Source organism: Rasamsonia emersonii (assembly GCF_000968595.1).
Source record: "Rasamsonia emersonii CBS 393.64 chromosome Unknown ctg1118621760153, whole genome shotgun sequence".
NCBI lineage: Eukaryota > Fungi > Ascomycota > Eurotiomycetes > Eurotiales > Trichocomaceae > Rasamsonia > Rasamsonia emersonii.
In genome coordinates this window covers 1-12,825 of record NW_013563165.1, presented here as the reverse complement: position 1 = coordinate 12,825, position 12,825 = coordinate 1, and the positions used below count along the sequence as shown (strand labels likewise).

The window sequence follows — 12,825 nt, the reverse complement described above, 5'->3', positions numbered from 1 at the left end:
TCATTAATATCCCCTCCCTAGTGATGACTGAGCAGCCAACAGGAAGATCACAAGCCCTGGCAAGGCTAGGCAGTTCCAAGGCTGTACTCCGTAAGAAAACAAGGCTACGCCAGGCCCGATCAAGTTAAACGATTTCGAGATGCAAGGATTCCATTGTCAGATTCGTCTAATAATTCCATGAAATATGCAAGTCAATTGACGCCTCGCTTGATGGGATTATTTGAATGGCGAGTATGCCTTGAACCATGTCACAGTTACATTATCAGGTAGCCAGGCTGTCCACCTCCACCACACTTGGTTGGCATGAGGCTGAAATGGGACGAGGCTGAGAAGCCGAGCCTTTCTCCCGTATAGCTGTGTGTGTCTCCCCGTCATATCTGCCATGGCAGGATTGTGACTTGTAAAGATTGGTTGTTTCAAACTCCAAGATCCATTTTTCCTTCCTATGCAAACCACTTGACTTGCAGTTCATTGCCCAGAGGATGGCGTTCCCTTTCCAGACACGCTCTATCAGCTGGTCCCCGTTCATTCGCTCAGAAGGAATCACACTCAAGCGCGCCAGGAGTCCAACCAGCTTGTCAGGCAGCGAAGATGACAAAGATGAGTTGCAGGATATAATTGTGAAGAGAAGAGTCGTTGTCTGTTACAGAGATCGGAAAGGCGGGCTCAGCACTGAAACGCACCCTGACCGGCCCGGTCACAACGTGCCCACCAAAGTTTTCAAGGAAGTTCCTCACCTGATCGTGTATCGCGAACTGGATGAGAACGGTGAAATGTGTAGAAGATATCTGGACATTAACTCCTGGTCCTTCATACAACTCTTGCGTCAGGTTGAGAAATTTACCGTCCATTCACAAAGCCAGGATTCAATGTCCACGGATATTCGATTTGTGGAGCCTTTCGTCGATCTGTTCTATCGCCGTGATGGCCTCCGTGGATACGTCGAGAGCGTTGATCCAACTACACCTGAGATGAGTGTCGACGTAAGAGAGAACATGGCTTGCGCCACCCAGATTCTTCAACTCCTTGACAACGAATTCTCATTTATCGGGAACACTCTAGACAGTTTTGACTCATCACAACCACCTAGCAGCATAAATTATACCGACCTTTGGATGATTTATCGCCCAGGAAAGCCTGTTTTTGGCATTGCGGATGACGGTGAGCCGATTTGCTTAATGGTAGACTCCGTTGTTTTTGAAATACCGGGTCCCAGGTCGGAGGTGGTGTCTGTTAAGAACATGGTGACATTGCATTGCTGGGCGATAGACTACGATGGACAGCGCTTCCGCCGCCGAGGATACTCAATCGTTCTCGGACCCTTTGTTGGGACGATGGAGATCTCCAATCTGCCCTGGCTACCGGAACGGTTTCTGAAAGATGCTGACAAGATCAAGGCTACTCTGAAGACAAGAGGCCGGGCTTTCTGGGACATGCAGGGCCAGAGTTATCGCCAACTGAGAGATGACCCTCAATCGGCGTTGGAAAGTGACGAAGCCATCAGAGTCATGGTCGACGAAGCGATGTATCGAAGTTTACGGGCTCGGGACACCGACGCGGCAATGGGATCTCCCCTGTACGAGGACGACAATATAAGCCATGTTGCCCACGTTGACGGCATACCAGGGGGTGTCCTTCGTGGGGCAAGAGTTCCCATCAACGATTTGGGAATCATCCCCGGGTCGAACTACTCCAAGGTTTGGTTCAATGAGTACGACAACATCGATCCGGCGTCCGAGCCAGACGAATTGGTCCTTATGTTGTGTCCGAGAAAGGTACATGCTTTTTGCATGCGAGACAAACTTTGGCGTAAGTGTTTAACCAAGAAAAAAAGAAGAAGGAACTGGAGAAATTCTGGACCTTGATGTAAGATCTGATATGGAAACTACACAGATGAATATAGCGTCAGCAAATTGGAACCTGTGCAGTTCCGCGAAAATGCATGGTCTCGGCTAGTTCTAGAACGAGAATACAAGGACGTCGTACAGGCCATGGTCAAGTCATATCTTAGCAAGACATTCAAGTTTCAAGACCTGGTTTTGGGAAAGGGTGCTGGACTTGTCATCCTTTTGCATGGACCTCCTGGCGTTGGAAAGACACTCACCGCAGGTATAGTACCGAGCAGATACCAGACTTCCTTGACCTGTGCACATCACTGATACAAATTCCGGTCATATCTAGAATGCGTGGCGGAGCTCTTCCAAAAGCCACTATACATGGTGACAGCCGGCGACCTTGGAACGAATCCTCACGAATTAGAATTGAAGCTATCTACCATCTTTGACTATGCGGTCAGATGGAACGCAATCTTGTTACTCGATGAGGCCGATGTCTTTCTCCAAGATCGTGACTATGAGAATCTGAGTCGCAACGCCTTAGTATCCAGTGAGTTAACTTCCGTTTCAATGACTCATAAATACCCTTGATATCCTCCAAGATCCCGTGGAACATACTTCTAATTCAGATAACTTTCCTGTCCAGTCTTTCTCCGAACTTTGGAATACTTCAACGGCATTATGTTCCTTACCAGCAACCGCGTGGGGGCCTTAGATCAAGCCTTCCAGTCCCGCATCCACATTACGTTAGGAATTCCAGAGTTCGACTGGACTCGCCGTAAAGACGTCTGGGGGATCTTCATCAAAGACCTGGGTCGCAAGCGTCCCGATGGCTCCCCTCCCCTTTTGACACACGACGAGTGTCGCGAACTGGGCCGCGAGGTTGTGGCGTCATGGGCCAAGGAACCGATCAACGGACGGCAGATCCGAAATTGCGTGCGGAGTGCTCTCGCATTAGCTGCGGACAAGGGGGAGAAATTGAGTGCGAAGCACTTCAATACAGTGATCCAACTAGGCAACACTTTTACGCAGTATATGAAGAGGTTGCAGAAGGCAGAGTCGGAGGAGATTGCCCAAATGAAAGGTGACCGACTGGCAACGATGCGGGATATTATGATGGAGACAACCCGGAGGGAGAACGAAAATCACGGTGGGCTGTGAGAATAAAGATGACATGTTATGGCTGTGGTAGATATTTCCGTCGCTCTCAACTGATTGAATATTGAGTAAGTAGGGTTAGCAAATGAGATTTTTACCGGCTAAGTATCTCTGACGCAGAAATAGCTCTTGCTAATCTTCAGCCGGTGGTCCAGCTCTGTGATGATTGTTATGTATTGCTGGTGAGATAGTAATGATCAAGTAGATTTATCTTATTAATATATTCTAACCAAGTTAGAATTACTTGAGGATATAAAAGAAATGATACATATAATTCATAGATCTTGCAGAACTAACCTGTTGTTCTATAACAGGTTCACTGCAAATGGAGATGTTCACGTTGAAACCTCTCCATTTTGCGATTCAAGTTATGTAAATACCCATTTTAAAGCTGGTTCCCTGTGTCATACCCATGAGCACTGTTTGTTGGCTCATATTTGCTTCTATCTTCTCCCTTCTGCTCTATCACATGAGTCATGACTAAAGCAGCGATGCTCCCGTCCAAACACGGAAATGGCATTTGTACGGAGTACGATTGACCACAACCAAAATGTACTGCTATCATTGATAATCGAGAAGCAAATACTTAACTGCTACTCTGCTGTAGCCTTAATTCCTTTTCTTCTTCTTCTTCTTCTTCTTCTTCTTCTTCTTTTATTCTTTTTATTTTGTCATGGCTGGGTAGACTTGGCGTGATGCATCGTCAGGTGGTTTTTCGTTGCTATGCCAACAAGACGGATATACAGAGCTGCTCCACCCCAACTGGCTGGAGATAACAAGGATGCAGAAAAGATTCCCAAATATTACGGAGTAAATTAGCTACTCAATCTCTGCAGCGAAGATATCCAGGGCCAGCTTCCGCGCCCGTGATTTTTTTTTAAACTTCGAACCCGGAATCAGGGCAGCGGAGGATACAGAATACAAACATCTCACCCGCAAAATGGCGAGACTGAATCTCGCAAATCCCGCCGTTCTCAACGCACGGCAAGCTCCCTTGAAACAAGCCAGTTCGCCTTCAAAGAAGACGACGAGAAGCGGGACGCAAGAGGTTCTCGCCGAGGAAGAGAAGGAAATTAATGCACGGTTTACAAGCCCAAAGAAGTCAACAACAGCTGGTGTGAGGACTGGGTCTACAAAGACGATTGGATCGACAAGCAAGAAAGCAAAGGGCTCTCCAGCTTTCGATATTTTTGAAGATGAAGAATCCGCGCCCGAGGACAGCAATGTCTACGAAGATCTGTCTACCAGTCGCCCCCAGACCGCGAAGACAAAGCTTCCTCTGAGACACGCACATTCGAACTCGATCATCTCACTCTCCCGAGCCTCAAAGCAAAAGCAATCTCGGAGCGAAGAATCAGAGGACGAAGACGACAAGGAGAACCGCCTTGTGGAGGACGAAGCAGAGGAGGCTTCTGAGGAAGAGGAAGAAGAGCATTCAGACGAGGGCGAGGAACTGGGAGCAGAATCAGATGAAGATACGGAGGCACAGGAATTCGAGAGCCCGAAACTTGCTACGCGCGAATTAAAGACAAGGAGGAATGCCAATGACCAGAAGTTCACGCGGTATAGGGAACAACCGCAGGAGGAATCAGAAACTGAAACCGAACAAGAGCCCGAGGACGATGATGATTTCGACTCCCTTGATGGCTTTATCGTCAGTGACAACGAAGATATCAGCTACCACGAATCGCTCGATGGACTGCCCGATGACAGTGACTTGGAGATTGGGTCCCCGTCCCCGAAGCCAAGGAGGAGGAGGCTGATACGGGGGCGGAGGCCGTCTCGTAAGGTGGAGCACAGCAGTCACTGGGAGGATGCGGTTGATCCCTTTCAGCACTGCCAGGAGCTTTCACCTCCTCCTAAATCTGAATCTCCTCCCCTGATCGGTTCAAAATTCACACGGCTATTTCCTAATGACCGCAATGATGAGAAAACGAAGCATTCTGATGAAAATGACGACATCCAGAAACATTCTACTCAAGTCTCACGGTGAGTTCCTCGCACTTAACAGTAATACTTGAATTCTGACGTCTGTGCAGCTCCTCGCAGTCAGATTCACCAATGAAAAAGAACCAGCAGAAGAAGATGGCAACGCCGCCATCCAGTCCGTCGAAAGCACACATTCCGTCGCCAGCAAAGACGAAATATCGGATACCGCCATCTCCCCACCGCGAGAGCTCCGACGCCTTCTGGAGCCAGGAAGTGACCAACGACTGGAACGACCAGTTCTCACCGAGGAAGGAGAGGACACCGGGTCGTGGGCTTCAACGTCTTCTCAGTGCGCTGGGAGAGGACGTTGTGGAGGAAGAGGACTTATCGGCTTCGTCTTCTCCTCCTCCTCCAACAGACGCCAAAGTGCCCAAGAGTCCGAGCAAGACGGCGCTGAAGAAGGCTGAGGCAGAGAAGAAAAAGGCCATCCTCGCGCGAAAGAAATCATTTGACAACAAGAAAGCCGGCCTCGCGGAGGAATTCCTAAAGTTCCTGGACGACAACGTCTCCGGGGGTCAGGTGCAGAAGCTGGCGGCAGAAACGGGCGGCATCAAAATCATCTGGAGCAAAACGCTGCAGACGACAGCAGGACGGGCCAACTGGCGACGGGAGAAACCGGCGCATCGCAGCGACGAAGAGAAGAAGCCGCCGCTCCACCACGCCTCGATCGAGCTGGCGGAGAGGATCATCGACTCGGAGGACCGGCTGCTCAACACGCTGGCGCACGAGTACTGCCACCTGGCGAACTTCATGATCTCGAACGTGCGCAACAACCCGCACGGGGCGAGTTTCAAGGAATGGGGACGCAAATGCACCGAGGCGTTGAGGGACCACCCCGTATACGGCGGGCGGGTCGAGGTCACGACGAAGCATTCGTACAAGATCGACTACAAGTACGTGTGGCTCTGCGTGGACTGCGGGCAGGAGTATGGACGGCATTCGAAGAGCATCGACCCGACCAAGTCGAGGTGTGGTCGGTGCAAGGGCATGCTGCAGCAGATCAAGCCGAAGCCGCGCAACGTGTCGCCTAGAAAGAACAACAGCAACAGTACTAACTCCAGCTCAGTCAGCCAGAAACTCGACGACGTGACTCGGGGCGTTGGAAGGGTTAGCTTGAATGGTTGATTTGGGTGAAGCACATGATATGATGATTGATTGATCTCTTTACTTTTGTTGAACCTGTACCATACAATGACGTCTCATCTATCTATAACACATCCGGGATTTGCATCTACTGTATGATGACTGAGATGAGATGGAATGAGATGAAACGAGATATGAACCCTGCTCGTTTTTGGTTTGTTTCTGATTCTGGTTCCGATTCGATTCTCTTTGGACATACCTGTTTAGGTAATTTATAAATATTTGATTTAACCTAATGTGAAGATGGGATACCCGCTGCTCTGTTCATTCGTTTGTTTATTTGTCGATAAGACACTCCATTAGTTCATTTATTATTCACTTGACTTGACAGATGACAACTTAACGACTGCACAAGCATTCACTGAATGCATTTCCTTCACTATTTAGCTTGACTAAATCTTAATGTATGTACAGGACATACAAAATTTATTTTTATTGTTCATCAAGTATTCTCCTTCTGGGCCCAACATTTGTCTTGCTCTCTTACGTCCTGCTTCTTGTTCTCATTTATTATTATATCATTACCATTATTGATGACTGTCTGCTCTTATATTTCCTTATATATCATGACATTTATCTTTTATTTTATTTATTTATTTTTTTTTAAAAAATCTCCTTTCTCATCTTATCATATATGTCTTCTTTTCCTTCTTTTCTTGTTAATCTTCCATTTCCATTCCTTGTCGCCTCCTCAATCTAACAAGCAAACAGACCCCAGTTTCGGACCTCCAACGTCTCGACAAACTTGCCTAGCAGGTTGCTCGCCAGCTCCTCCTCCCTGGACAGCGCGGCTGGGTCGCCCTGCAGATCGAACTCCTCGTGCGGCACGTTGACAAAGACCAGCAAGTCGGTATTCTGCGCCTCCAGCCGCACGAGCAAGAAGTGGCAGCTGTACGTGGAGAGCTGCGGCCCCGCTGCGCTGGAGCTCGCCGTGTCGCCGTCGATGGAGGTCGGGGCACCACCAGTGTTTGGTGCTGCTCCTCCTCTTTGCCGTTTGGGCGAGGTGAATGAGACCAGTCCAGCGTAAGCAGGCACAGGCGGATTGAACCGCTGCAGCAAGACGGGCTGCGGGGTGTTGATCACCTGCATCATGTCGCCTTCGTCGCAGATATCGCGCAGATGGTAGAGCGCGGCAGCGATGTCCTCGGTTTGCGCATTGGCATGAGCGCCCAGGGGAGGAACAGACTGTTCGGTCAGCATGCTGAGGACTTGTTCGCGTGAGACGCGTTCGTTGATCTCGACGATGAGGTTGGAAAGAGTTGTTCGCGAGAGGTAGATTTCTTGGTGGTCGGGGACCTCGCGAATGTTGCTGTTGATAAACGTTAGATTAGAGAATAGAAGACAAAAAAAAACATTCAATAAGACATAGATTAGATGTATCAGATGAAATCAAATCAATATGCTCCTAATTTACTCATCGAATAAACGATCATACAACAGAAACGCACAAAGTGGAGTATACAACAAGCACAAAAAAAAGTCATATCAATCTGACGGGAAATTCCAAGTCCAACCAGATAAACACGAGTACTGCGCATAGCGCCTAGAATGTCATAAAAGACAAAAAAAAAAAGAAAAGGCAACATATAATATAACCTCTATCGGCCCAGGAATCTCGATTGTCTATTTGTATGTGTGTATACGTACCTGGCATCGATCCAATCGTCGGGGCAAGCGCCCGCAATGGCGCCGCCAAAAAATAACTTTTCTGAAATGCCTGCCATGGTGGGAGAATGATTCAATAGAAAATGCGTCTTGATGTCAATCAACAGTGGACAGTATCAATCTTGATGATTGATTGCCCCCCGCCTTCCACCACTCACTCACTCACTCGAGGTATTTATCTTTGTGTAAATTCGACTTTTTTTTTTCTTGCCGTGTATCTAGTCTACCACCTAGGTAGACATCGATCGGAGCCCAAGACACCGCAGCAATCAGAGTGAATAATGCGCTCGCTTCACACCAGCACACCAGGCAGAAAGCTGCCAAGTCGCGGGGTTGGGAAACGAACAAATCGAATCAGCCAATCAACCAGCCTATCAGGTATGCAATGTAATATACCTAGGCAGGAAAAGTGAGATTGTTTGCTTTTTTCTTTTATTGTTATTGTTCACTGCCTGCAGACTGGGGTAATAGTCCGGTGTTGTTGGGAACAATCAAATCAGATGACGTCTGGAGTTCGTCGGCGTGGGAAGCACGTTCCGCGAATTTGTATTGGTCGGCCGAGGGGCTATACAGGTGACCTTCCAGTACACAGTCTGCCTACGGAGTACATTCCTACGTATACACGATTTTATTGCTACTGGACCGATTGATGGGGGAAATAAATGGATAACGTTTGAAAAATAAAAAAAGAAGACGAAGAGAAGAAATATTGACAATTGTGCATTGTCTTTAGCTGTGTGAAAGGTAACTGGCATTTCAGCTACAGCAATATGTAATCTATATATCTCTCAAATTCGTGTTCAGTCGCCAGTCACCAGGCGATTGACGTGGCCAGCGCAACGCTACACGTCCAGAAGCTCTTCGACATAATCCTCCAAATTGATCATCTTGAATCGAGATCCCCACTTCGCACGGAACTCCTTCCGCTTGTAAGCATAGCTGGTGTTCGTAGAAAAGCTGACAAGCTCGACCGTCCATCCCTTGCGCAGCGCGCGTTCGACCATCTTCAAAAATCCACCAGAGTACTCGGCTTCCGCCGCATCCCCGGTGGCAAGCACCATGGTGGCTGGCTTTTCAGCATCCACCAGGCTTTCCAACATCTTCAGGTGCAGAATTTCGTCCACACCCTGTTCCACCCACCGCTCCTCAGGGGAAGAGCCCATCTCAGAGCCGCTATGTACCCCATTAGAGAAGGCGTTTCGGAACTTCAGTTGACGGGGCGTCCACTGTTTCGCTTTGTGAACGCGATCCAGAATATTCGTTTCGTAGCCAATCTTCTCGGCTTCGTTTATCGCTGGAAAACGATCGGAGCCCACAAGGACCCTCTTAGCCGCAGGTCGGCCGCGCTCCAAAATAAGTGAAAAGTTATGAAACGACAATGGGAGCCGACGGATGCGGGTCGAGACCGGGATGTTTTGGGATATTTTGTAACAATCATGAAATCCGATCATAATCTGCAAAATAACGATTAGCAACAGTGGAGGCTTGAGGGCGTGCGCCCCAGGAAAAAACTCACATTAGAAGAATCAACAAAAACATGGACCTGTAAAGAAGGATCCGGATGCTTCTTCTTGCTGGACGAGATATGCACCGCGAACTCAGGAAATTGCTTTAATAATTTGATCATCAGACCAGCTTTCCTCTCGGCTGACGACTTGTATTTGGTGGATGGCACGACAGCAGATTCGGCTTTACCATGGTGCCTCGGGGAAGTCCTGTTAGGGCTCCCATCCAGCTCATCGCAGGAAGAAGGAGGTGTCAGAACAGGGTCTGATTTCCCAGATGGTGAGCCAACTTGGGGAGGAATAAATGATAGACTGGACGGTCGTGGAACGGGAGAGTCGAATATGCTGACATCCTCAACGGAGTCTACTCCTGTAGACGAGTCTGAGACGGCTTCGGGAATGGCATCATGGTCAGACAAGTCAGACAGGTCTGACGTCTCTGTCTTTGTGTTTGTGCGGCTATCATGGCGTTTCAAAATGGATACTTTCTGTGGAGGAGTCTGTGGAGGAGTCTGCGACGTATAGAGGTCGGAGGACGACGGTTTGCGGGGGCTCGTGTCGCAGTCTACTGCTTCCACAGGTATGTGACCATTATCAAAGGCCAGCTGAGGTGGCTGATTGATAAGGTCCCAGAGGGATCCAAAGTCCCCAAGCCTCCGATGACCTGCATCCTGATGTGGGATATCCTTTGGCTGGGTAGAGGACACCGAAGTCCGGCTGTTGGACTCCGACTGGCCTCGATCCGAATCAGGCGGAAGCTCACGATGCCGAGGACGGTACGGGTCAACGGTCGGATTCGTGGGAGAGTGAAGGAGATCAATCACCGCAGTGAAGTCCCAATTAGAAGACGATTTGGCTGATGGCATGGAAATATATTTGTTGTCGTACTAAGAATGATGGCTGAGATCGATTGGCGGTGACTCAAGATCTTAAAGAGGGATAAACAAGGAGACAAGCGGTGAAGCGCATGCATGTAACGACGATGGAGATATTGAGCGATACAGCGAGGAAACGAACATCATAAGAGGAACATTATGGCGATTCAAGCTGCAGTCAACACCATCTACACTCTGGCATGGGAGACAAGTATACAGAGAGAGTGACGATGACTCGAGTGGCGGAGGCAACCAGCTGCAGTTCCGTTCACCGCCTTCTGCTAAGCCTCATTCGGAAGCGGATCGGAACGGGAATGACACGTGATCTGTATCTATGACAACGCATCTTCTAATTTTGTCAACTCATCAAACTCATCCCTAGTACGATATTCTCTTACGTAGCTTCATTGACTTATTCATTCAAACTATTTCTGGCTTCTCACCAAGTCGCTTCTGCGAAGTATATTCCTACCCAGCTCTAGACTAGTTACGAATTGCTTCCAGCTCATGTCTCGCGAGCTGTTTTGGCCACTCGGTTCCTCCTCGGCGTCTCTCCCCAGATCACGTGATATATCCATGCTGCCCGACGAGAACACAAGAATAATAAATAACTGTTGGTCACATTAATAATAATATTTTAATTCGGGCGTACTAAATAAACAAAAAAATAATAATATGCAAAAATACACGGATCTAACCAGAAAGAGTACAGTCGACCGTTGACTGCACGGGCCTTGAGCGGGGAATTTTTCTCCCAAGCGCTCACAACATACTCCGGACTAGCAGGGGTGTGAGTGCTTATCTTGCAAGGCCGAATGCAGCACTGCATCGTCCTGCTAGGTAGGTGGAGAGATTGAGATTGATCATGATGGGAATATCATTCATAAGACATATACATATATGCACGATGATAATATACACAATATGAATGCGGTTATTGCTGTTCTCTATTACTTGAGATGGCATCTATCGTCGAAAAGAAAAGAAGATAAACCCAGACTCATTCTATATTCACGCATGCAACCAACATAACATCATCACAGTAGTATCCCTAGGTAGTAAATAGTGTAGCAGATGATGCAAATCGTGAAGACTTGTCCAGCCAATGGCTGGCAGCACTAGAAAGGGAGGGGCCTGCGTCGCTGCCTCAGGTCCAATGGGACAGATAACATGACCACGAGCTGTGCCGGCAACCTTGGAAGGAAGCTGCCACCTGCAGGTCTAAAGCCGAAGCAAGACGCAGCTTCCGCCCTAGAGCGCATGCAGATCTTAAAACGGTAAGCGTGCAGACTGTTCCTTCCCCTCTCCCACCTAAACTAGCGACATATGCATGCATGTACCTTTCCCCTCTTCAACATGAGGGGGAAGAGGGGCTTACTAGTCTGGTTTTGTTTCGGCTTTCTTGCTCCAAAGACCATGACACACCCAACCATATGGCTCTCCGAATTCTGCAGAAACGGCCCTGAGGATTTCTTGCTCCCCGTCTGCACAGTTGTCAAATTTCCGACCCAGCTATAGACCCGCATCAGGATCCTGCCCAGCCTGCTGTGTCTGACACCTTCGTCGGCGAGATAAGCAGATTGGCGAACACACGCTGTTTGTCCTCTGGTGGGTCCGCAAGGCAATGCAGCAAGTACATGAGGAAGACGGAGTTCGAAAACTTCCACTTAATGATCACTATTACTGGAGGACAGCGGGCGCAGCACATCTGCGAGGAAACCGACTGTTCTGGTCTCTGGGCGCGCTGATGCCTTCGACCAGCGCTAGTTTCTGCCCCCAGTCTTGTCGTTTCTCCTTATTGTTACTACTGTCGTTGTTGCTAATGATAGTATTATCATAGTCAGAAGAAAGAAGACTTTCGTCCTCGGGCGGTGTTAATAACAGCCGCGGGGAAATAATCGGTGCCCACATTGAGGTCGAACCAGCATTTCCTTGGGAGACGGGCAACAAGGCGGACTTTGTCCGACATCGCTAGGCGAAGCTGTTACTGAATTGGAGGACGAAGAAGCCAGTGTTCAGCCCGTGATTATGGCGTGCGCCAGCAGTCAACTTGTCCGGAGTTGTTGCTTACTTGGAAATTCGTAGCAAGATCTGAGAGAAGATACGTATATGGCCATGGGTAACACCTGTCCCAGAAATGAACGAAGAGTATAGACTCATAAAGATCAGGGGTCCTAGAGGATTTATGAGATGGCTCAAGACAACAGCATGGCTTCCACCTGTACAGCCTTACAGGGGACTTCCCAAGGCGGCATTGAGCTAGGGCTCGGCCCTTCTGACACGATGACTGATGACTAATCAACTTCACGTGATTCTTCACTGGAAGTTAACGTGCGTAGCTTGCACAGCCACAAGGAGTGGATTCAGTTAACCCGACCAACTAGTTTAGTTTCCCGACCATTCTTGGCAAAAGTCATGTGATCAGATTCTGCTGGATGGCCCGTGTCTATTACCTGGCCTTATAAATTACAAAACATAGAATTTGAATTTCATTTACCATAAATTACTAGATTTCTCTATACTACCACCCCTTAAGACCCCCCAGCCCCCCCCCTAGTGAAGCCCCCCCTAGTGAAGCCCCTGGTAGGCACCTAATAGCAGCAAAAATATAGGGATTCTTTAACCATTTTTTAACTGATTGCGAAATGTTTTTAG

The 12,825-nt window shown here is 48.5% G+C and overlaps 4 protein-coding genes across 4 annotated transcripts; 2 read left to right on the top strand and 2 right to left on the bottom strand.

Annotated features, from left to right (window-relative positions):
* Positions 1 to 482: 482 nt before the first annotated feature.
* On the top strand, positions 483 to 2,996 carry T310_4696 (uncharacterized protein; the record flags this gene model as incomplete). Its single annotated transcript, XM_013472413.1, has 4 exons — positions 483 to 1,809; positions 1,894 to 2,109; positions 2,227 to 2,385; positions 2,482 to 2,996. The coding sequence occupies 4 exons, from the start codon at positions 483 to 485 to the stop codon at positions 2,994 to 2,996; spliced, it is 2,217 nt and encodes a 738-aa protein (XP_013327867.1).
* Positions 2,997 to 3,469: 473 nt separating this feature from the next.
* On the top strand, positions 3,470 to 6,107 carry T310_4695 (SprT family metallopeptidase; the record flags this gene model as incomplete). The annotated part of the gene is made up of 3 exons (XM_013472412.1): positions 3,470 to 3,515; positions 3,830 to 4,982; positions 5,033 to 6,107. 3 exons carry the CDS (start codon positions 3,470 to 3,472, stop codon positions 6,105 to 6,107), a joined length of 2,274 nt encoding a protein of 757 aa, XP_013327866.1.
* Positions 6,108 to 6,821: 714 nt separating this feature from the next.
* On the bottom strand, positions 6,822 to 7,849 carry T310_4694 (Ran-interacting protein Mog1; the record flags this gene model as incomplete). The annotated part of the gene is made up of 2 exons (XM_013472411.1): positions 6,822 to 7,434; positions 7,773 to 7,849. 2 exons carry the CDS (start codon positions 7,847 to 7,849, stop codon positions 6,822 to 6,824), a joined length of 690 nt encoding a protein of 229 aa, XP_013327865.1.
* Positions 7,850 to 8,632: 783 nt separating this feature from the next.
* T310_4693 (uncharacterized protein) lies at positions 8,633 to 10,161 on the bottom strand (the record flags this gene model as incomplete). The annotated part of the gene is made up of 2 exons (XM_013472410.1): positions 8,633 to 9,244; positions 9,307 to 10,161. 2 exons carry the CDS (start codon positions 10,159 to 10,161, stop codon positions 8,633 to 8,635), a joined length of 1,467 nt encoding a protein of 488 aa, XP_013327864.1.
* Positions 10,162 to 12,825: the final 2,664 nt, after the last annotated feature.